This window comes from Hyla sarda, chromosome 3 (genome assembly GCF_029499605.1).
Source record: "Hyla sarda isolate aHylSar1 chromosome 3, aHylSar1.hap1, whole genome shotgun sequence".
Taxonomy (NCBI): domain Eukaryota; kingdom Metazoa; phylum Chordata; class Amphibia; order Anura; family Hylidae; genus Hyla; species Hyla sarda.
The window spans coordinates 296546370-296571744 of record NC_079191.1 but is presented as its reverse complement, the minus strand read 5'-3'; the positions used below and the strand labels follow the sequence as shown (position 1 = coordinate 296571744).

Genomic DNA, 25375 nt, shown 5'->3' with positions numbered 1-25375 from the left:
GCAAAATCATGCTGCCATTGGTCACTGCATGTGGGTGCGGTTTCAGCCAAATGCAGCAGCCCTACTATAGAAATGTCAAAGTAAAAGTACTGTTTATATAGATTTTTTCCTATTCATCCTTCTGCGTCCTCCCCCTGGATAGTTTTACATGAAAGGCTACTAAATCCATTTAACATCATATATAAATAATGAATATGTCAAATAGTCTTCACTAATTCTAAACTTTGCATCCATCTTTAGATATCTACTGCTGTGGGTTGCTGAGCTCCCGCAAAAGTGACTGCACTGGATTACCGCTATCAATGATGAGTAACACAGAAATACCACTGTCCCGGGGACAATATAAAATCAGGATGAAGGGAAATATGTCCCTTATTTGCTGGTACAATAAAGGGCACTTTCGTTTTTTAAGTAATGCATTCTCGCCTTTTCAGCAAGGTAGGTATTTCCAACATTAAAACTGTTATTCAACTGCAAAAATGTTTTTACAAAGAGCTGATAATTGTATAAAGTAATAAAAAGAAAAAATACATTCTCAGTGGATCTCAGTGTTTCAACACGTCATTGCTACAACTAGTCATTGCTGTCATTCACATGTCAACACGCTGCATCATTGGCTGATGCCAATTGCCCTATAGGAGGAAAAATTCCTTTCTGACTCCAATATGGCAATCAGAGTAAATCCCGGGATCAACATTCTATCCACGTAATTCTAGTATCCATAACCTGTAATATAATTTTCTAGAAAAACATCCAGACCCCCCACCTTGAACTGGTTTATGGAGTCAGACATCACAATATCATGTGGCAGAGAGTTCCGAAGTCTCATTTGTCTTACAGTAAAGAACCTCTGTCTGTGATGATGATGAATCCTTATTTCCTCTAGATGTAGAGTATGTCCGATTGTCATGGTTATTGGCCTAGGTATAGCAAGATCACTAGAAAGATCTCTGTATTGCCCCTTCATATATTTGTACATTGTGATCAAATCCCCCTAAGATGTCTTTTTTCTAAACTAAATAACCCAAAGCTTGATAACCTGTCTTGGTTCTGTAATCCTCCCACACCATAAATTTTTTTCGCCCTCCTCTGCACCATCTTCAGTTCAGCCATGTCCCTCCTATACACAGGACACAATACACCATATGTGGTCTGACTAATGATTTATACAGAGGTAAAACTATGTTCCTGTCCCGAGCCTCTATGCCTCTCTTGATGTCCATCCTATGACTTTGTTAGCCTTGGCAGCCGATTCCTGGCACTGGTCACACTGTCCACCAGTACCCCCAAATCCTTTTTGAATGAAGTTTACCTAAGGTTTTATTATTTAGCACATAATTGAATATGTTGTTTTTCTGGCCCAAGTGCATCACCTTACATTTACAACATTAAACTTTATTTGCCACGTCTGTGCCCAAGCCTCCAGCTTCCCCAGATCCCTCTATAATAATATATTATTCTCCTCTGTGATGATCACCTTACCCAGTTTAGTGTCATCTGCAAATATAGAAATTCTACTCTGTAATCCTTCTGCGGTCCCCCAACTGTAACGGTCACCCAACCAGAGTAAGTTCCATTGATCCCCACCCTCTGCTTCCTATGACTGAGCCAGATGCTAATCCATTTACATATATTCTTCCCTAGACCCAGAATCCTCATTTTATGTACTAACGTTTTGTGTGGCACAGTATCAAATGCCTTAGAAAAGTCCATATATATAACATTTACTGCTTCACCCTGATGCAATGTTTGACAGGACCGATCCTGCATAAAACCTTGTTGTTACTTTATTTGGTTATTTTCATTGAGGTATCCCAGAATAGCATCTCTCAGAAAACCCTCAAACCCACATAGTATTACATTTTTTAAAGGTCCAGCTAGCACATTATGCAATCATAAGAGAACAGGACACAATGTGTGGCATCACACAGCACGACCGTGTGATACTCAGGCTAGTCTGGACGAGGCGCCTGCGGGCCAGAGAGATTCCCCCTCCCCAACAACCCAGCAAATACTGCAATTAAATATCACTTAGGAATTATAAGAGCTCAACCTATATTCGTGTACCCATGGGCCCCATATCACATAAAATTGATGGGTGGCCTTGTGCTTTTCATAGAGACCCCTCTCCAGGCAAACAATACAGGAAACCCAAGTGGTCAGATCCAGTATTGTTGGAGTGCTGGCTCGAATCCAATATTGGGCTATTAATTTCCTAGCTTGGCATAGCACACGTAGTACCCCAATCTCCACCCCAGAAGGTTCCGACCTGCAACCAATAAGTCCTAGCAGACCTATCTAGGTTCTAGTGTAATCCCATAGACCTTGCAGATAAGCTGGAATACTCCTCTCTAGTAGGGGACCAGGAGAGGACAATCTTACATCATATGTTTTAAGTGAGCATCTAATGGAGCATATGTACTTTTATTACTGAGGGCACAGTCCCAATGCATGTCACAGTTGCTGAAAATTGGATTTTCTAAAGTTTATTGTATTTGTAACCCCATGGTTACCAAGATGACCCCACACCTCTATCTCGGATGCTATGTCTTGCCTATTGGTTAGTATAAGGTCCAGAAGTGACCCCCCCCCCTCTTGTTGGGTCCTTCACTAGTTGGGAAAGGTAATTTTCGTTTGTTATTGTCAAAATCCTATTTACCTTGCTGGACCTGAAGGTTTCAGCCTCCCAGTCTATATTAGGGTCCCTATAATAACAATGTCACCCTTCTTTGCTGCCCCATCTATTTGTCTTAGTAGGCTTTCTGCTATTTCCATTAAAGTCGGCGACTTATAACAATCAGTAATTGTCAGTAATTTATTATTCTTTCCCCATCCCCTTATTTCCACCCACAGAGACTCCAGATGATCATTTTCCTCACCAATGTCCTGATGCAGAATGGGCCCAAGACAGGATTTTTTTTTAATAAGCAAACCTCTCCCCCTTTTTTTTTTCTTTACCTGTACCGTTATTTCTGTACCTCTGTATATTTACTGCCCAGTCATAACTCGCATCCAGCCATGTCTCACTTATCCCCACTATATCATAGTCTTCCTCCAACATTAATAGTTCCAGTTCCTCCATCTTATTCCTATTTCCTTTCCTCTTATCACTTATGACTGTTCTAACCCCCTCCCACTGCTCCACCCCAGTGTAATTAACTAACCCCAGATCTCTATCTACACTAAGGATAGTGTAGATAGAGATCCCCTCTATATTGTAGTTTCTCTCCCCCAGTCCCTAGTTTAAACACTCCTCCACCCTACTTGCCATCTTCTCCCTGAGTGCAGCCTGTCCCTACGGTAGAGCTTTATCCGACAGCAACGTTGGCCCAGTTCTCCATGAACCCTAACCCCTTCTTCCTACACTAGCTTCTGAGCCACTTGTTTACCTCCCTGATCTCCCGCTGCCTCGCTGGTGTGGCCTGTGGTGCAGGTAATATTTTAGAAAATACTACCTTGGAGGATAAGTTTTTCCTGTACCTACCAGTATGAGACTTCTTTAATCTTGTGGCCTAAGTTCTTGAAATCATTTTTAAGGACACTCCACTTACCTCTTACTTTGCCATTGGTGCCAATGTGTAGCATGACTACTGGGTCTTCCCCAGCCCCTCCCAACAATCTATCAACCCAATCCACTGTGTCAAACTCGTCCGCCAGGCAGACACACTGTTCGACAATCCCGGTCCTTGAGACAGATTGCCCTGTCTTTCCCCCATACATAGCACAAGATGTACACCGGACTGCATTTTCAAGCTTGGAGGACATTGCTAACTTTACCCCTTAAGGACCCAGCCCATTTTCACTTTAAGGACCCAAGCATTTTTTGCACATCTGACCACTGTCACTTTAAGCATTAATATCTCTGAGATGCTTTTACTTTTCATTCTGATTCAGAGAGAGTTTTTTCATGACATATTCTACGTTATGCTAATGGTAACATTTTGTTCATACTTGCATTATTTTTCGCAAAATTTTCAAAATCTAAATTTTTCAGGGACCAGTTCAGTTTTGAAGTGGATTTGAATGGCCTTCGTATTAGAAATGCTCCATAATGGACCCAGTTATAAAAAAAAAACTACACCCCTCAAAGTATTCAAAATGACATTCAGAAAGTGTGTTAACCCTTTAGGTGTTTCACAGGAATAGCAGCAAAGTGAAGGCGAAAATTCTAAATCTTCATTTATTACACTCGCATGTTCTTGGAGACCCAGTTTTTGAATTTTTATAAGAAGTAAAAGGAGAGAAATCACCCTAAAATGTGTAACCCCATTTCTTTAATACCTAATACGTGGATGTTAAGTGCTCTGTGGGTGCACTAGAGGGCTCAGAAAGGAAGGAGTGACAATGGGATTTTGGAGTGAGTTTTTCTGAAATGGTTTTTGGGGGACATGTCACATTTAGGAAGCCCCTATGGTGCCAGAACAGCAAAAAAACAAAAACAAAAAAAAAAACACATGGCATACTATTTTGGAAACTACACTCCTCATGGAATGTAACAAGGGTTACAGCGAGCCTTAACACCTCACAGGTGATGAACTTTCATTAATTTGGGACGTAAAAATAAAAAAAATATATTTGTTTTCAATAAAATGCTGGTGTTACCCCAAATTTTTCATTTTGACAAGGGGTAATAGGAGAAAAAGCCCCCAAAATGTGTAACCCCATTTCTTCTGAGGATGTAAATACCCCATATGTGGATGTAAAGTGTTCTGTGGGCGAACTACAATGCTCAGAAGAGAAGGAGCACCATTGGGCTTTTGGAGAGAGAATTTGGTTGGAATGGAAGTCGGGGGCCATGTGCATTTACAAAGCCCCCATGGTGCTAGAACAGTGGACCCCCCCACATGTGACCCCATTTTGGAAACTACACCCCTCACAGAATTTAATAAGGGGTGCAGTGAGCATTTACAACCCACTGGCGATTGACAGATCTTTGGAACAGTAGGCTGTGTAAATTAAAAATAAAATTTTTCATTTTTACGAACGCCTGTTCAAAAACTCTGTCAGACACTTGTGGGGTGTAAATGCTCACTGCACCCCTTATTACATGATGTAAGGGGTTTAGTTTCCAAAATGGGGTCACATGTGGGAGGGTTCACTGTTCTAGCACCATGAGGGCTTTGTAAACGCACATGGCCTTCAATTCCAGCCTAATTCTCTCTCCAGAAGCCCAATAGTGCTCCTTCTCTTCTAAGCATTGTAGTTCGCCCGCAGAGCACTTTACATCCACAAATGGGGTATTTTCATACTCAGGAAAAAAGCCTCCCAAAATTTTTAACACCATTTTTTCTATTACCCCTTGTGAAAATGAAAAATTTGGGATAACACCAGCATACCAGGGAAGAAAAAAAAAACAAATGTTTTATTTTCATGTCCAACTTTAATGAAATTTTGTCACAGACCTGTGGGGTGTTAAGGCTCACTTTGTTACGTTCCGTGAGGGTTGTAGTGTTCAAAATGTTTAGGTTTTTTTTGCATTTTTGTCAGAACCGCAGTGACGATCAGCCACCTCTGTGCAAATCACCAATTTAGGCCTCAAATATACAAGGCGCTCCTCTTACTCCTGAGCCATGTAGTACGCCCGCAGAGCATTTTACGTCCACATATGGGGTATTTCCGTACTTGGAAGAAATTGCGTTAGATATTTTGGGGGTCTTTTTCTCCTTTTTACCTCTTGTAAATATGAAAAGTGACACCAACATGGTGTTGAAGTTTTTTTTTTTTACACTAACATGCTGCTCTAGCCCCCAACATTACCTTTTCTTAAGCGGTAAAAGGAGAAAAATCCCCCCAAAATTTGTAATGCAATTTCTCCCCAGTATGGAAATATCCCATATGTGGCACTAAACTGTGGCCTTGAAATACGACATGGCTCCGAGGTGAAAGAGCGCCATGCACATTTGAGGCCTTGATGAGGAATTTGCAATAGGGGCGGACCCGGATACAAGGATGGCACTTGCCTCCGATACTAAAATTACCCTTCGGCAGTGTTTCCCAAACAGGGTGCCTCCAGCTGTTGCAAGACTCCCAGCCTGCCTGGACAGCCAATGGCTGTCCGGCAATACTAGTAGTTGTTGTTTTGTAGCAGCTGGAGGCTCCGTTTAGGAAACAGTGCCGTGGGAGACGTTTTTCATTTTTATTGGGGGGAGGGGGGGGGGACGTGTAAGGGTGTGTATGTAGTGTTTTATTATGTGATAGTATAGTATAGTGTTTTTAGGGTACATTCACACAGGCTGGGGTTCAGTGAGTTTTCCGCTGGGAGTTTGAGCTGCAGCGGATAATTTTGCAAACTTGTAGAAGGAAACTCGCTGTAAACCCGACCATGTGAACGTACCCTGTACATTCTCATGAGGGAGGGGGGGGGAGTACCCCAAACCTTCAGCTGTTGCAAAACGACAACTCCCAGAATGCACTGACAGACCGTACAGGCTGGGAGTTGTAGTTTTGCAACAGCTTTAGCCACTCTGGTGGGGAACCACTGAGATAGGAAACAGACTCTAGCTCAGTGATTTCCAACCAGTGTGCCTACAGCTGTTACAAAACTACAACTCCCAGCATGTACGGTCTGTCAGGGCATTCTGGGAGTTGTAGTTTTGCAACAGCTGGAGGCACACAGGTCGGAATCACTGAGTTAGGAAACAGACTCTAGCTCAGTGTTTCCCAACCAGTGTGCCTACAGCTGTTGCAAAACTACAATTCCCAGCATACCCAGACAGTCAGGGATGATGGGCAGTGTAGTTCTGCAATATGTGGCCCTTCAGATGTTGCAGAACTACAACTCCCAGCATGCCTGGACAGTCTGGGCATGCTTGGAGTTGTAGTTATTCAACAACTGGGGAAGAACAGTTTGGAGACCGCTAAGTAGTGGTCTCCAAACTGTAGCCCTCCAGATGTTGCAAAAATACAACTCCAAGCATGCCCAGACTGTGCAGGCATGCTGGAAGCTTTAGTTCTGCAACAAATGAAGGGCCAGATATTGCAAAACTCTCTGGGCATGCTGTGAATTGTAGTTTTGCAACATCTGGAGGGCTACAGTTTGGAGACCACCATATAGTGGTCTCCAAACTGTGCCACTTCAGATGTTGCAAAACTAAAACTCCCAGCATGTGTAGACAGTCAGTGCATGCTGAAAGTTGTAGTTTTGCAACATGTGGAGGACCACAGTTTTAGAGACCACTACACAGTGGTCTCCAAACTGTGGCCCTCCACATGTTGCAAAACTACAACTCCCAACTATTAGAAGGCCACAGTGAAGATCACTTAACGGCGAACTAAACTGCAGCTTCCTCCACCGCCGCACTTTCTGGCCGCACTCCTCCTGCTGCCGCTCCATGCCGCCGCTGCCGCTGGTCCGGTCAGCCGGCCATGCTCCCCCCCTTCGCCGCACGTGTTCCCCCACGCTCTGCCCAGACTTCGATCGGTGAGCAGAGCGGGGGAAATGAACTTTACCCCCTTGCACCCAACTGCCATTGGTCGGTCGTACTGACTGACCAATGGCAGGTGATAGGAGGAGGTAGCACCACTGCCACCTCACTCCTATCATTTAGGATGTTCGGAGCTATCTCTGACAGCTCCAATCATTCTTATTTTCCGATTGGCCAGAAATTGCCGCAAGATTTGCGGCGAGCTCCGACATGGGGGGGTCTCAGGACCCCCCTAGGCATTGCGACGGGATGCCTGCTGATAGATATCAGCAGTCATCCAGGTCCGATCACCGCCCGGCGAGCAGTGGTGATCAGAAATACGGTGGGCGTACAGGTACGCCCTCTATCCTTAAAGAAGATATCCCATGCAGCAAAGAAAAAAAAATACCTAGCCATTCCATAGTATATTCACCTACCACCTCTCTGACATGTTTGTGATTTTTTTTCCGCCCCCCATTCACCAGCTATTCAGCTCATAAATTGCAGTTACTTCCTGGTTATGGTGGCTATGCCTGTGATCTCAAAGACTACATTTCCCTGCATGCACTGCTCACATTTCCTGCTCTCAGCTGCCTTAGCAGAGAGCTTGTTACCTCCCCTAACTTATGTTAGTCACTCCCACATAACACTGAGCTCCAATCATAGCCCTATACAGCAGGGTGGCCACGAGGAAACAAAATGTAATCTCAGTGCTCAGAGAAAGGGACCCTGGAGTTGAAGCTGCAGTTTTACACTGTAAAATCACTGCCTCCCCCTCCTCCTCTCAATGAAACAGCTTTACAGTGGCACAATCACCTCCCCCCTCCTCTGCCCTGCACTCCTCTCTCCCCAGTGCTCAGTGTGACAATTCTACTCTCCCTCCCCTCCATTCTCAGTGTGACAGCCCTACGCTGGCAGCTCCCTCCCCTCCCCCCTCTCCTCCGTTATTAGTGTAAAAACATTAGCAAGGAGAGGGGAGAGAACTATGATCTGAATCAGCCTGCATATAGGCAGTGCTGCTCAGCCAATCACTGCAGAACAGAGGGAGGACAGTGTGAATATTCATCAAATGGGAGGGGCTAAGGCCGAGCTCAGGCAGCTCTCTGCAGCACAGGGGTTTTCTGGGTAATTGTCACGTCACGGCCCCGGGATGCTGCTGATAACAGCCTGAATAGGGGGTCGAAAGTCATGAAAACCTGGAACAGCTGAATTTCCTGTCAGACAGAAGAATGCAGATAAAGCTGGTTTCTAAGCAGCATTGGTAATGGAAGTGATTTACAAACCTGTATAACTTTACCTTCAGCACTAAAAGCTGAACAATTGTTTACTGTGAGACTTGTCCTTTAAGTACCAGGGCGCGAGGGCATACCTTTACACCCTCTGTCCCCAACAGGTTAAAGGGCACTCCGGTGGAAAACAATTTATTAACTTTTTTTTTCAAATTAACTGGTTCCAGAAAGTTAAACAGGTAAATTACTTATATTAAAAATCTTAATCCAGTACTTATGAGCTGCAGTATGCTCCAAAGGAATTTGAGTTGTTCTTTTCAGTCTGACCACAGTGTTCTCTGTGTGTGTCAGGAACTGTCCAGAGTAGGAGAAAATCCCTATAGCAAACCTCTCCTGCTCCGAATAGTTCCTGAAATGGACAGATGGGGCAGCAGAAAGCACTGTGGTCAGACAGAAAAGAACCTTTCAACTTCCTGTGGAGCATACAGCAGCTGATAAATATTGGAAGGATTAAGATTTTTTAATAGAAGTAATTTACAAATCTGTTTAACTTTTTGGCCCCAGTTGATTTTTTCATCAGAGTGCCCATTTAAGCCCCAGTAAAACCATACATAGAAAAAGTTAGTCAATTGCCAAAGAGACATAAAAATACATACATTTTTAGTATCTACTTCATAAACAAACAGGAATAAAAAGCAAGTCGCACAACAGAAACAGTAAACTATTATCTACATGTACACTTTAGTAGTGTGGTTTTCTAGCTCTAGGCAGGCAACTGCTTAATCTGTTGGGGCTGGAGGGCTTTGATCAGAACGGGATGCCTGCTGAAATCATTCAGCAGGCATCCCATAACATCGCCCAGGGGGGTCCTGAGACCCCCCATGTCAGTGATTGCTACAATTGACGGCGTTTCAGCGTTTCCGTGTCATTCGGGTCTCCAGAGACTCAATGACCCGGAAGTAGAGGATGACTGTGGCGTTATACACGCCACTCATCACCCTGCTGACTGAGCTGTGAGAGGTAGCAGCGATGCTCCTTCCACAGCTCAAATCAATTGTATTGGTGGAGTGGAGCCCCCTCCCCTTGCCCCCCTTGCCCTCCAATTCCCCCCATATCTCCTTTAAAGTCCTGCTCTGCCCGCTAACAGCTTGTATTTGGTGACCAGAGCAGAGACTGTGAGGAGATCTTTTCAGATCCCCCTCAGTGTGCCATCTAGGATTCCCCTCTGTAGCCCCCTGTCCCCTTGTTCTGTGAGGGATAGTTTTGTCACGCAGGGACAAATACAGTTGTTAATAAAAAGTAAAAACATTTTTTTTTTTTTTTTTTTTTTTTTTTTTTGTGCAGCGCCCTCAGCTGCGGCTTACCCCCAATACTTTTTGGTGATTTAAGCTTTTTTATTTTTATTTTTTTCAATTTGCTAACTGTGGCTGGACTTTTTAACCTATAAAGAGCATCCGGCCACCCCACCGCTGATCAGTGCTGGCCCACTGATCAGCGTTTTTTTGGGGTGTGGCGCTTTTTCGGGGATATATAATTTTTTTTCCCATACATTTTTGGGGGATTTGCGGTCCGTGCCACCAGCAGCAGGTCCGTGCTGTGTGGATGGACTGTACCCCTGTGTGTGCCTGCCCCCTGATATATATTATATATAACTGATCAGCATTTTTTTTTTAGGGTTCAGGCAGGTCCTTTTTTTTTTTTTTTTTTTTTTTTTTATTATTATCCTCCTTTTTTTGTAGCTTCTGCAGCCACTGAGCCCTAATCAGTGGCGCACACAACTGATTAGGTATATGCTCTTTGGTGCAGGTTTTTTTTTGCATTAGAAGTACACCCCAAATTTTGTTATTTTCCCTTTTTTTTTTCCTTTTTTTTCTTCTTTGTTAGGGAGTGGGTTAGGGTAGTTTCGGTATAAAGTAGAAGCCCCCCCCCCCCCCCCCACACACATAAACACAAAGTAAAACACACACACAAACGCACGCACACCCTTTCCCATAAGGATTAGGCAATGGCTCACAGGTCAATTTCAGCGAGAGGAGGCATATTCCTTACTTGCCTCCGACACTGAAAGCGCCAGTGAGGGTGAGGAAGAACCCACTATCCTGGTCTCTTCTTCGCTCTCCTCATCATCAAGTTCTGATGATGAGCCCCCAAGGTGGTGGAGACGCCGCTGTGTGAGACCAGAAACCCCCCATGCAACTGACCCTGTGCCCCATGCCAGTACTAGCGACCCTGTCACCTGTACTAGTTTGCTGGCCCATCAGGCAAGTCCACCGCTACAGGGTTGTGGAAATAAAATAAAAAAATACTTGTCAAAGGGACTAAAACGGAGCAGAATCTACTTGTCCCTACTTGGTACAAAATAATTTTAACCCAAATAGTATGTAAATAAGGTCTTTTATTAATAAAAACTTGATAGGCAGACCAGTATGTCACCCCAGTAGGTGGATGGGGTCCCTGATAAGTAAGTCTGCCCCATTAATGGAATACTGCAGTGCAAAATAACTTATCCTGACCGCTGGAAAACCCCTCCCCCGATCTCTTGTAAAGGGCCCCGGCAGGAATGGGGGCTTGTCTGCATGACGCAGCGACAGGAACAGTGTGAGCGGACCTGTGTGCATTTACCGCTGCTTGCCGAAGCAGGGCTAAATGCCTGAAGAAATCACCTCAACTGCATGTCCCGGCCGTCGGTTGATAGGAATTCCACATCCCTGCCTTTATCAGTGAACCTGTCTGGACTACCCCAGAGAACTTTGAGGCCGTTTGTTGGCAACCCAGGTATCAAAATTGACAGCACCGGGTTCACTGAATCAGACTTTTTTAGTTATTCAGTGACGACTTTGTCAATATGATGGTGACACAGACAAACTTGTACACCCAACAGTTTGTCGCCGCACACGCGGGCTCACTTTTGGCTAAGCCCAATGGATGTCACGCAGTCAGTGCAGCCGATATGAGGACGTTTTCGGTCCTCAAGCGAGATTGTATCGTGGACTACAATCAGTATTTGGGGGGAGTTGAGCTCTCTGATCAAGTCCTCAAGCCATATAATGCCTTTGCAAAACCCAGGTAACGCATTTGTACTATACCGGAGCGCTTGCAACACAGGGAGATTTCTCAAGTTCGAGGAGGTACTCATAAAGGCCCTGATCTTTGGTGATCAGGGGGGAGCTGCCCTGAGCACTTCCGGAATGAGAGGTTCCAGGATCGTCCCAGGCCAACTCTTTCCATTATTGAAAGAGCTGTATTGTTCGTTCAGTCATTACAAGTCATACAATAAATTACAATCACACAAAGCATGACAGTACGATACACAGCAAAGGTTCCCTAAGCTATACATCGCACGGCATGCTGCTCTAACACTCCTCTCAATCCTGTAAGAGAAAAGCACAAGAAAAAAAAAAAAACAATACAATCTGTGATCGGGGTTGGGCGTGGGCTATAGGGTGGGGGCTTGAGAGAGTGGGCGCCTGTGTGGGGGAAGGGAGGGGCGGATCACAGGGCCGAAACTACTGGGCTATATCTTCAGGGGGACATGGGGGAAGGAGAGGAGTCTTCACTCGCCTTCTTCATCGACGGCCGGGCTGTCCAAGATGGAAAAGTCTTTGAGCAGGCTCCTGATGAACCTGCGGCAGTCTCAGACGGACATGTTCTCCCTGTTGATCACGAGGCGGTTCCTTGCAAGCCACACTGCATCCTTAAAACAGTTCATAAGGCGCTAGGTCTCCTGGATGGCCTCCACGTTGTGAGTCCCAGGGAACAGACCGTAAAGCAACGAATGGTACAATAGGCAGCTCCTGGGTACAGAGTCTCTGAGTTCATGTTCCAGGGCATCCAACAGACCCTGCGCACTGCCAAAACATGTGCAATGAGGTTTCCTCCACATAGGGGCACTGGGGGCAGTACCGGGTTCTGCACAGGTCGCTGGCATGCATGAACGACCTGAGAGAGAGACCTCCCATAATGGCCATCTATGACAAGTTCTTATGTCCATTGGTAAGCCACTTTGAAGCCACATTAGTCCAAACTGTCTCAGCCATGGCTGCGGGGAGCCCCGGAACAGTCTCCAACAAGTCCTTAACTCGGATGAGCTTGTAGATTGTCTTCGGCTTGCACAAGTCAGGCTTCAGTCCCTCCAGCTGGTGATCCCTCACAAACCGGACAACATCCCCATAGAACCAGGGAGTCTTCCAGTTGTAAGGGATGGAGCTGTCCCACTTGTCCCAGCCAAACTGTCTCCAGAGGGGCATGAGAAACAAGCGGGACATGGATCTGCCCGCTGAGCCAGTCTTTTCAACAAGAGTCCGTTGCACGCTGACACATGCAAAGGAGGCCCGCAGCAGAGTGGGGCACTCCCTTCCCACCCTTGTGGGGCTCCTTAAACATCAGTCCTCTTGACTCTGTCCATTTTGCCCCAGATGAAGTAAAACACTGTCCGGGTGATGGCCTTACAAACGGTGGCATGGGGAGGCCAGGCCTGTGCGGTATATTGGAGCAGAGGCAAAACTTCACTCCGCAGGACCAGTGTCTTGCCCTCCATAGAGAGTTTTCTGGAGCTCCATAGTCCGATCTTAGCGTTCATCTTTGCTAGTTGGTCTTGCCAATACTTAAGGGCCGCTCCTTCCTTCCCGAACCAGACTCCCAAAATTTGGATGAAGTCTGGTTTAACAGTAAAGGGGAAGGGGGCAGAAGAAGCCAGGTGCCACTCTCCGAAGGGCATAGCAGTTGACTTTTGCCCCCGAAACTCTGCCGAAGTCCTCGCCGGTCTGGACAAGTGCAGTCACCTAACTCTGGTCAGCGCAGAAGACGGTCACGTTGTCCTTGTAGAGCGAGCACTTGACCTAGTAGCGATCTGGTCCTGGTGCAGTGATCCCTCTGATCTCTCCATTCTGCCGGATAGTCTCAGGAAAGAGCTCTATAGCACAAACAAAAAGAAGAGGGGAAAGAGGGCAGCCTTGTCTGACCCCTGAAAGAATAGAAAAGGGGTCAGTCTTCCAGCCATTCACAAACACCGTGCTGTAAATATCAAAGTACATGACGTTAAAAAAAGAGCAGAGCATCTTCCCCAGACCCAGCCTGCGCCAAGCCCTACCAATGAACGTGTGGGAGATACGGTCAAACGCCTTATCCTGATCCAAGCTGACCAGGGCGGCCCAGGCACAACGGTCCTGGATGTAATAGATCGTGTCTCTCACAAGGGCAAGGCTCTCGGCAATCCTGCGACCAGGAATGCCACAGGTCTGGTCCGAATGGACAATCTGCCCGATGACAGATTTCAGCCTGTTTGCTAGCACCTTGGCGAGGATCTTGTAGTCCACGTTCAGGAGAAAGATGGGATGCCAGTTTTTCAGGTCACATCTCTCCCCCTTCCGCTTATATAAGATCGTGATCATCCCTTCCCTCAACAACTGAGGCATTCTGCCCCCCACCACCATCTCCTCGTGCACCACCAACAGGTCCGGACAGATCAGGTCCCCCCAGCGCTACATAGTGCTCAGCTGGGAGACAGTCACTGCCTGGGGTCCTACCGGGCTTAAAGGATTTAGCGGCAGCTCCCCCACCGTAAAGGGATCGTCAATAGCCATTGCACCTGCGGGATCAACAACATTAGTGATACCTGACAGAAACCTCTCGGCGGCTTCGGGGGTCAGATGATTTTGGGGCATAGAGGTTGCTGTAGAAGTCGGAGACAACCCCCATCACCTCCTCCTTGCCCCTCCTCATGTGTCCGGTTTCATCTCGCAGTTCAGTCAGGGGTGTGTGGCCAGCATGGAGCTTCCTGAAAAAGAAAGAGTTACACTTCTCACCCCATTCCAGGTTCTCCACCTTGGAACAAAAGACAATTTGCTTGGATTCCTCCTCAAAGTGCCTTTTCAAGCTCTTTTTGGTCTCCTCCAGCTCCTCCCTGACGTTATAGCCACACTGGAGCAGGTCTTGCAGTGGCCTCAGCTTGCTCTGCAGCCTCCTAAAGTCCCATTTCTTCTCATATGCCTGTTGTCTGCCTTTTGTCTGAAAGAAACAATGAAATTCGACTTTAACATATTCCCACCAATCACTGATGCAGTTAAACAGACATTTGTCATTTCTCCATACAAGTTACGCATCCATAAGTTCCTCCATAACCTCCCTCTGCGCCAGCAGGGCACAGTTCAACTTCCAGGAGCCTGGGCCAGTTGGGAATCCCAGAGTCCCCTGAAATCGAATGGCCCTGTGGTCAGAGAAGAAGCAGGGGACCATAGAGTACAACACCTTCCTAACTGCTCTCAAGTGAAGATGAAGTCTATCCGAGAATGGAGCGAACCATCGGGGCGGCTCCATGTATAGTTTACGGATCCGTTCCCGGTGGACCCAACAACGTCCTGCAAGGATGGCTCTCTCACCATCTCGATCAGCAGCTTGGATGTCCCTTCAAGATTGGCGGATGTGCCAAAACTGCGCCCGTCGATCTCAATGGGGCCGTTGAAGTCACCACCCAACACTACAGCCCAATGGTGGCACGCTGAGCCCGCAGGGCCCGGAGAACCTCCAGTTGGACATTCTTCTCAGGGAAGGCATAAACGTTGATGAGCCGCATGGGCTCACCCGCCCAGAAACCGTCTGCGACAAGAAGTCTGACACAAACGAGCTCCTGGACGGAATAAAGTGCAAAGTGTCCTCCCCTGATCAGGATGGCTACCCCCGCAGACCTACAGCCATCCCCACCAGACCGGTAGGAAGGGCCATGAGACCACTGCCTGGCCAGATGGTTGTAAGACCTAGAAGTAGAAGAGGACAAAGCACATTCCTGCAGCATGTAAACATCACACCTCTGAGAGTCTAAGAAAGTAAGAACAGTCTGAAATCTAAACCTATCTCCAATACTCCTCACATTAATGCTAAAGATGTTAAGATCAGGCATGGGAATAAAAAGAGAAGGTTAGTTCAGATACTAGTTACCACTCCGGTCGGGCGGATCCTCTTCTCTGGTGTCTGTCAGCTTCTGTGGCTTCTCATAGCACCCTTCCAGGAACATATCGTAGACCGGATTGGCCGGTGTGTCTAGGATTTCCTTTACCTCTGGGTCCTGCAGCAGCTCCTCCATGGACTGTGCTTGGACCTGCTCCACTTGGACCTGCTCCACTTGGGCTTCTCCATCTCCTCCTCTTCATCTGAAGCTTGAAGCTTCTCGCAGGCCTCAATGATCTTTCTCTTGTAGGACTCGACTGATGCGTTGCCCCTTCCTTTCCTCTTCCTCTGTATGGTACCTGGGGGAGAAACCACGGGAAAATCCTCTGAAGAGCGGGCACCAGCAGCTGGAGGGGGGGGTTAGGTGCTGCTGGCCCAGGAGAGAAAGGAGGTTGGGTGGGGCAGGGGGCAGGAGGCAGGAGACAGCATCCCTGAAGACAGGGTGGGAGGGAAGGCTGTCTCCTCGGTGGGGGTGGGAGGGGTAGGGATGGGCCGGGGAGTGGTGGGCGGGCCAGGCGTGGGTGGGGCAAGGGTGGGCCAGGCAGGGGTCTGCCGGGGCAGGGGTGGGCCGGGGCAGGGGTGGGCCCGGATGGGGCAGGGACAGGAGGGTCAGGGGAGGGCTGGGATGGGGTAGGGGCACGAGGGGCAGAAGTGGGCTTGGCAGGGGTGGGCCGGGCAGGGGCAGGCTGGGACGGGGCAGAGGTGGTGGCTTTCACCTTCTTACCCTCCTTTGTTGGCTTTGCCTTCTGTCGCTCCGGAGCTGGGGCTGGCTTCAGTGCTTTCGCTGCCACAGATGCCCATGTTCTCTTCCTCTGGGGGCAGTCCTTGTAGCTGTCGGCCGCCAGTCCGCAGAGGTTGCAGGTCTTGCTCTTTTGGCAATCATTGGTCATGTGACCTGTCAATCGGCAGAACCTGTAGGCATCTTCCTTACAGTCCTTACTCTTGTGGTCTATCTTGCCACATCTCCTGCAGGTCTGCGGCATGTCCGGGTAGAAAATAAGTCCTGTGGAGTTGCCCAAGGAGAATGTCGGTGGCAGGTGCTGTAGTCCATCTGGAGAGGCAGGGTCCTTGTTGAGCCTGACGACCACAGACCCATGATGTGGGTGGGCTTCTTCACCATGGTTCAGAAGTGCCTCAGGAATGTCGAGATGTCCTTGCCTGGGGTGTGTAGGTTCCGCATTGAGACCGTCACCCACCTCTCCTCTCAAAGCGAGAGAAAGGGGATTTGGGACTCGCCGCTTTTACCGCCTCCCAGTATCTTCTACAGGTGCTGATGGTGGCAAAGGTGATATAGAAGATCCCGGACATGAAGGTTGCAATGCCAAGGGTGTCCGCAGAGGAGAAGCCTACATCTTCTTGCAGAACACGTCTTGGGACATGTCCGGCACTCTTCCATCCACTGGCCTCAGCTTCAAGGCAACAGTCTGCCTCATCCAGGGCTTGCTGTGGTGGCGGTTGAAGCTTGCTGTGGTTGGGGCTGGACCTCCAGGCTTTGCCCTGCAGCTTCCTGGGTTGACTGACTGGTTGAGGCCATGGCTCCTTCCTGCAGGCTCTTTTCCACTTCCTTTCCTGCTTATAGAGAGTCTTTGCAAAGTCTTCTTTCCCGGGTGCGAGGAGGTATCCAAATCTTCTCCAGAGGTGGAGAGCTTCTCCAAGAAGATTCTGCGCCGCTTTAGTCTTCGCCGAAGTTACGGAATTCACCGCCGGTTCCCTTCTTCCAAGTTCTTCGTTGGCTTCTCCCGGAGCTGCAGTCTTCAAGATCTTCTTCTTCAAATCTTCCAAGGCAGTTTCAGGAGATGATCTTCAGGTGGTATGCTCTCGGGAATTGCGGTTATAATAACAACGAAAAGTCTTTCGTGTTCTTCACTATGCATATTTTTTTATATGAATACTGGGAGGCTTTGCACCACCAATTCAATGCGAATTTAGCAGAAACACACTCTAGTGTCCTATTCATTAACAGGACAGACAGTCTTTAGTGCCAGCTCACCTTTTTCTTTGTTTTGAATATTTGGACTTGTGCTGGTCAGGGCTAGAGCACATTGACTAATCCTGAAGAACTGTTAATTATGGACTCGGATATTGAAATCCCAGAGCTAAGTGTGGGAGCTGTCCTGAACACAGGGCAGGTTAACGCAGGCAGTTAACACAAGCTGAAATAAAGGACAAAAAAAGAGATAAGTTCATACGCGATAAATTAGATTATGAAAATGGACGAGTATATGATTGGAGCACGAAGAGAGTGCAACGTCGTAAATTTTGATTCAATAAGAAAAAGCATCAAGATTTATGGAACAACTGACTCTGTTTCCAGCCTTTCGGACGAAGCAAAAGGTCCTCTAAATTCTCAAAATCCTAAGGAAGTGGCCCATTTAGAAGGCAGATCCATCAGGGAGGATGGAAGAAAAAACACCAGGAGCAACATGGTGCAAAAAAGGAAGCAAGTTACCTGGAAGGACTAGCTATGAATGGTGAAGCGGTCCACATACCATCAGTGATTAATCTATCTGGCCAAACAATCCCTCCGGAGTGTACCAGTTTGTTGTCTAAAGGACTTAATTATTGCATTCATGAAACCTTTGATGAAGTGTAATTCCAAATAGATGTATTTAAAGCATTGAGAAAAAGGAATCTTAATAAACACTTTTGTAAATCCCAACAGGCTTTGTCCCAACCAAAGTTGGGAGAAATACCTTTTGGAAATTGGCCCTTTGGGTTTTAGAGCAGTCACTGATTTTGACAGCAATGTTGTGGATGGTGCAAAACTACTAGTAGATCTCACTTAAAAGGGAGAATGTGAATTGTTGACTGATGACTCCACTCAAATACATTTTTCTGGGGGCAACAGTTCCACATTCTGCCCACCTATTCAACCAGGTGGTTCCATTGATAGGTTTACAACGCTAGTGTCTCAGGAGGTCAAATCTATTATTTACCCTAAAGAAGGTAAACATTTAACTAGAACAGAGGAAAAGGCACTAAAATGGCAAAAAAATCAAAAGGAATTAATATATCGAAAAGCGGATAAAGGAGGTAATTTAATCATACTCTCAGACCAACAATATAAAGAGGAGGCTGATAAACTCCTCTCAGATAAGAGTGTATGCTCTTTTGAAGGAAGCATTATTTGACAGGTGTAGCGCAGCTTTATCAAAGCAAATTACAAACATTGCGTAAATATGCTGATAAAGGTGTAGAGAAACTGCAGAGAAACTTTACCCCAAATTCCCAAAAAAGCCATATTGGTATTACATCCCTAAGATCCACAAGTCACTGACCCGACCCCCTGGACTCCCTATCGTCTCGGGGATCGGGTCAGTGACTGAGGGACTTTCCAAGTATGTTGATTGGCTCTTGCGCCCTATTCTACAGGACCTTCCAACATACTTAAAGGACACTTTCGAATTTCTCAAGACACTTGAAGGGATATTGTGGAATGAAAACTGTAAACTTGCCTCTGTTCATGTGGAGTCCCTCTACACCCGAATCCCCCAAGATCTGGGGGTTAGGGTAGTGGAGGGGCTCCTCATCGACATGGGCAAGGACCCCATCTTGGTGGAGTTCATCAGTGAGTCACTGAGGTTCATTTTGCATCATAACGCATTCAGGTTCAATAATAAATGGTACCAGCAAATTTCCGGTACTGCAATGGGTACACCCAATGCATGTACTTTCGCAAACTTGTTTCTCGCAGGATTTGAAAATGTACAATTTTTTTCTGCAAAAAATATTTTCTGAATATTTACCAACAATTTTCTAAGGTACATGGATGACATATCCATAGTGTGGGGAGGAGATCTCCTCCAACAGTTTGAGTCCTTTGTAGCATATTTAAATGACAACGCATTTAATATGCTATTCACTTCTATCTATGGAGGCATTGAACTAGATTTTCTTGATGTGCGGGTGGAGGTAAAAAATTGAGAAATCTTTACATCAAATTTCAGAAAACCTTCTGCTACTAATGCTCTTTTGCATTATAAAAGTTACCACCCCCGGAACGTCAAGAACGCAGTACCTTACGGCCAATTTTTTAGGCTACGTAGGATTAATAATACAGAGGAGAAATTCGTTCAGCAAGCTGATGATTTAAAGAGAAGATTGGAAGCAAGGAGGTACCCCAAAACATCCATACTCACTGCCTGTGAAAGAGCCAAAAACGTAAATAGATTTGATCTGTTCAAGAAAAATAGACAAAAACAGTCAAAGAAAAGATTTGTCTTCTCTTTCAAGCATTCCGATATGGATCACAAGATTCAAAATGCGATCTGAAATTATTGGGGAATGATTGAAGCCGATCCAGACTTAGCAGAGGCAGCAAAAAATGGCCCATTATTCTCTTACAGATGAAATAAAACTTTAGCTAGTGATCTAGGCTCCAATCAATACAGAGAAAAAATAAAAAGTAATTGGCTCACAAAGACATCTTTAAAAGGTCATTTCAGTGGTGGACAATGTTCTTTTTGCGAGTTCAATTTGCAAGCAAAATACTTAAAAGTAGGAGGCATAGATTGCAGAGTAGATAGTTTAAAGGGGTATTCCAGGCAAAACCTTTTTTTATATATATCAACTGGCTCCGGAAAGTTAAACAGATTTGTAAATTACTTCTATTAAAAAATCTTAATCCTTCCAATAGTTATTAGCTTCTGAAGTTTTCCGTCTAACTGCTCAATGATGATGTCACATCCCGGGAGCTGTGCATGATGGGAGAATATCCCCATAGGAACTGCACAGCTCCCGGGACGTGAGTCATCAGAGAGCAGTTAGACAGAAAGCAACAACTCAACTTCAGAAGATAATAACTATTGGAAGGATTAAGATTTTTTAATAGAAGTAATTTACAAATCTGTTTAACTTTCTGGAGCCAGTTGATATATATAAAAAAGTTTTGGCCTGGAATACCCCTTTAATCACATGTAAGAGCAAATGTATTATATATATGATCCAATGCCCCTGCGAATATTTTTATATCGGTAAAACGATTCGTTGCTTATATATTAGAATACGCGAACATTTTCGCTCCATCCGCACGGGCATTGGATCACCGCGGTTAATAGAGCATGTGAGAACCCATCACAATAGTGACACCAAAGTACTAAGATTCTCTGGATTAGAACTAGTGCAAAGCCCACCTTTTTCTTTGTTTTTAATAAGAACAAAAAGTACTGCAATTGTACCACGCAAAATCTCTACCACAATGCTGTGAGTTCTTCAGACCTTGGTGATCATGGTATCTCCCCTGCCAGGCCAACACTTTCCAGATGAGGTCCCCCACACTGGAAAGAAGGGACGAGCCCAGAAAAATGCAGTGTGTGTTGCAAGAGGGGGATACGGAATAATACCACCACTCAATGTGACACTTCCCCCGATCATCTGGGCCTCTGCATTAGAAATTGCTTCAGGTAGTATTACACCTCAATGGAGCACTAAATTTTAAAATAATCTTTCTCCATTTTAATTCCCCTTGATTTGACCACATTGTACCTGTCCTCCAAGTTTTTAACCCCACAACCCCCCCCCCCCCAAAGAAAGAAACATTTTAATTTACATAATACCCCTGATAAGACCTCTGGTGGTATGGAGGCATGTGTCACAGAGTCATTTGCATTGGGGGTGTTCAAGTTGCCTCAAATTAACAGAATAGGGATGGCCACACACGTCACATTCCCAGAACGATGAGTCAGCGTATAGGGTTTGGGGCGGGCATCATTTTAACTTTTGGCTATACTCTGGGTCATCATTCTGGATACTCAATAGGCAAATTATTATGAAAATTGCAATTTTCATTTTTCCAAAAACTACACTTCATCCATTCCTGGAAAATAAATCTAGGAAACACTTGTCCGTTCAAAATGTTGTCACATGTGGCTACTTTTTTTTTTCTCTGAATGTATGTACTGTCGGTTACTAATATGTTAGATAGAAACATAGGCCTGAAATGCGCCTGGTTCTCTCCTCCCCTGAGCGTTGTGCGCATTTTCAGGTTACAGTTTAGGGATGGGCACACAAAAAAAAATGCCCATAATGATGAAGCAGAGCATAGGGTTTATGATGAGCACACGTTTTACTTTTGAATATAACAGATGGCATATCATTCGAAAAATATCAATTTTCCTTTTTCCCAAAATACACTTCATCCATTCTTGGAAAATTAATAAGAAACACCCATATATATATATATATATATATATATATATATATATATATGTGTAAATGTGTGTATATATATATAACTGTCAGCTACTAAAATGTCATAGGCCTCAAATGCGAACATAGCTCTCAGTCTTGAGCCCTGTTATGTGCCCGCACAGAATGTTCCGTCCACATATGGGATTTTTTTTACTCAGGCAAAATTGGGTTCAAAAATTTTCTCCTATTAGCCCTTGTAAATTAGCAACATTTTGGGTAACACCAGCATTTTAGTGAAAAAGAATTACATTTTTAATTTTTACAAGCCACTGTTCCAAAAACCTATGAAGTGTAAATACTGTTACGTTCCTTGAGGGGTGTAGTTTCACAATTTAGGTCACTTGCGTTTTTTTTTTTTGAGATTTTAGGCCAGAACCTCTGCCATTGCAGGTCAAATACCCACCTTAGGCCTCAAAGGTGCTTGTTGTTCTCTCACTCCTTAGCCCTGTTGTGCACCCGCACAGCATGTTACATCTACATATGTGGTATTTACTCGGGAGAAATTGGGCTCCAAACTTTGGGGGGCTTTTTTTTCTATAATCCCAGTTAAAAATGAATGGTGGTGGTAAATACTCACTGTACCCCTTGTTACGTTGTTTGAGGGGTGTAGTTTCAAAAAGATGGCACACTTGAGCGGGGATCCTCTGTTTTGGCACCATTGGGGCTTTGTAAATGCACATGGCCACCAACTACAGTTCTAGCCAAATTCTCTGTCCAAAAACACCTTGTGAAAAGGAAAAGTTTGGGTTAACACCAGAATTTTTGTGTTAACAATCAAATTTTTCACTTTTACAACCCACTGTTCAATAAACTTGTGAGGTGTAAGTACTCACTATAATGCTTACTACGTTCCTTGAGGGGGTGAAGTTTCCAAAATGGGGTCACATGTGGGGGGTTTCCGCTGTTCTGGCACCATGGGGGCTTGGTAAATGCACATGGCCCCCAGCCAATTTCTCTCTCCAAAAGCCAAATAGCGCTCCTTCTCTTCTGAGACCTGTAGTGCGCTTGCAGAGCAATCTACATACACATATGGGGTGTTTCCTTAGTCGGGAGAAATTGGGCTACAAATTTTGGGGGGATTTTTCTCCGAGAACCCCTTGTGAAAATGAAAAATTTGTGGTAACACCAGCATTTTAGTGTCAAAAATCAAATTTTTCATTTTTCCTGTCAAAATATGACGAAAAGTCGTCAAACACCTGGGATGTGTTAAGGCTCAATATACCCCTTGTATACGTTCCCTGAGGGGTGTAGTTTCACTAATAGTTACCATGTGTTTTTTTTTTTTTTTTGCTGTTCTGGCACCATAGGGGCTACCTAAATGCGACATGCCCCAAGAAACCATTACAGCAAAATTTTCTCTCCAAAATCACAAAGTTGCTCCTTCCCTCCTGAGCCATATTGTGCGCCCACAATATGGGGTATTGCCATACTCGAGAGAAATTGGATTACAAATTTTATGAGGCTTTTTCTCCTTTTACCCCTTGTAAAAATAAAAAAAAATAGGGCTACAAGAACATGTTAGTGTTTAAGATTTGGATTTTTCTCCTCCACTTTGTTGCTATTCCTGTGAAACACCTAAAAGGTTAACAAACTATCTGAACATTATTTTGAATGCTTTGAGGGGTCCATTTTATGTAATGGGGTCATTAATGGGATATTTCTCACAGAAAGGCCCCTCAAATCCACTTCAAACTTATTTTTCGTGAACATTTGGAAAATTGCTGCTATACTTTGAAGCCCTCTAATGTCTTCAATAAGTAAAAACCTCAACTTTATGATGCCAACATTAAGTAGACATATTGTATATGTGAATCAATCTATATTTTATTTGAAATGTCCATTTTCCTTAGAAGCAGAGAGTTTCAAAGTTAGAAAAATGCAAAATTTTCTGAATTGTAAGCAAATTTTGGAATTGTTCACCAAGAAATTATGCAAGTATCGACAACAATTTACCACTATCATTAAGTACAATATGTCATGAAAAAACTTTCTCAGAATCAGTCTGATAAGTAAAAGCATCCCAGAGTTATTAACCCCTTAAGGACCAGGCCAATTTTCACTGTAGGACCAGAGCGTTTTTTGCACATATCTCTAAAACGCTTTTACCGAATATTCTGATTCTGAGATTGTTTTTTCGTGACATATTCTACTTTATTTTGGTGGTAAATTTTCGTCGTTACTTGCATCCTTTTTTGGTGAAAAGTCCCCAAATTTTTAACTCTCTACTTGTAAGGAAAATTGATATTCCAAATACATTTTATTTTTATTCACAAATACAATGGACATATTTTTACTTTTTGAAAAAATTAGAGGGCTTCAAAGTAGAGCAGCAATTTTCAAAAATGTCATGAAAATTGCAAAATCTGAAGGGACAGATGTTACAGAACTACAACTCCCAGCATGCCTGGGCAGTCTAGGCATGCTGAGAGTTGTAGTTTGGCAACATCAGGAGGGCTACAGTTTGGGCACCACTGTAACAGTGGTCCCCAAACTGTGACCCTTCAGATGTTGCAAAACTACAACTCCCAGCATGCCCAGACAGGGGCTGGGAGTTGCAGTTTGGCCTTCCTAGTGATTGCCACAGTAAAGATCACATTACTTTCACTTTCATTCCCCCCCCCCCCCCCACGTCGCTCCCCTACCTGAGCCGGGATCCAGCAGTCTGCAGCGACGATCAGCTTTTCCCAGGCATCTTCTCCTCATGTTCCTGCTCTGCCATTGGTCAGAATCAGTTCTGACCAATGGCAGGGGAAAGGAGGAGATCGCACAGCGACCTTACTCCTACCCTGCAAAATGATCAGGGCTGTCACTGACAGGTCAGATCATCACTATTTTCCGGGCTGATCGGGTCACCAGAGACCCGATCAGCCCGGAATAGCAGAAAATCGTGTGTCCGAATTGACATGCGATTTTCTGCGATCGCCGACATGGGGGGGGTCTCAGGACCCCCCTCGGCGTTTGCTTTGGACGCCTGCTGAACGATTTCAGCAGGCGTCCGGTTTTGCAACCAGCCCATTGCACGGCGGGATGCAAAATTCCCATGGACGTGTGAGTACATGCCTGGTCCTTAAGACCCAGGGCGCAGGGACGTACTAATACGTGCCTGGTCCTTAAGGGGTTAATGCATAAAGTGACCCATCAGATTTGCAAAAAATGCTCCCATCCTTAGAGTCAAAATGGGCTCCGTCCCCAAGGGTTTAAGAAGCTTTTCCATTCTAGTGAGCCTAAAAAGGCGGCGTTTACATAACGTAAATTCCACACATCTGCATGAATTCTTTGTCCGCATTGGTAAAATGTGGAATTTGTGCGATATCCATGCGGAAATGTTCACATGGATGCATATTTTCTTTTCAGCCACCCGGAACTCTTGCAATGCTGCTGTACTACTACAATGTCCTTCATGTAACAGACTTTTTTCCATGATAGTAGTAGTTTCCCTGCTGCAGGAGTCTGCTGGCGGCTGGGTAGACTACTGTAGCGATAGTACTACTACTCCCATGATGGAACAGAGTCTGTTCCATGTTGGGAGTAGTAGTACAGGGGCTGAGGGATTGGTCGCATCAAAAGTTATTATCAAAGTTACGATTTATATAGATGGTCAGCCGGGGATCG

At 45.2% G+C, this 25375-nt stretch overlaps 1 protein-coding gene across 3 annotated transcripts in view; it reads left to right on the top strand.

Moving 5' to 3' along the window:
• Nucleotides 1–25375, top strand: part of PGBD5 (piggyBac transposable element derived 5) — a 442361-nt gene that overhangs the window by 313169 nt on the left and 103817 nt on the right. For all 3 annotated transcript variants that reach the window (XM_056566918.1, XM_056566919.1, XM_056566920.1), the window contains one exon: nt 241–438. In XM_056566918.1, the coding sequence (XP_056422893.1) occupies nt 241–438 (198 nt within the window). The remainder of the gene's footprint in view (nt 1–240; nt 439–25375) is intronic.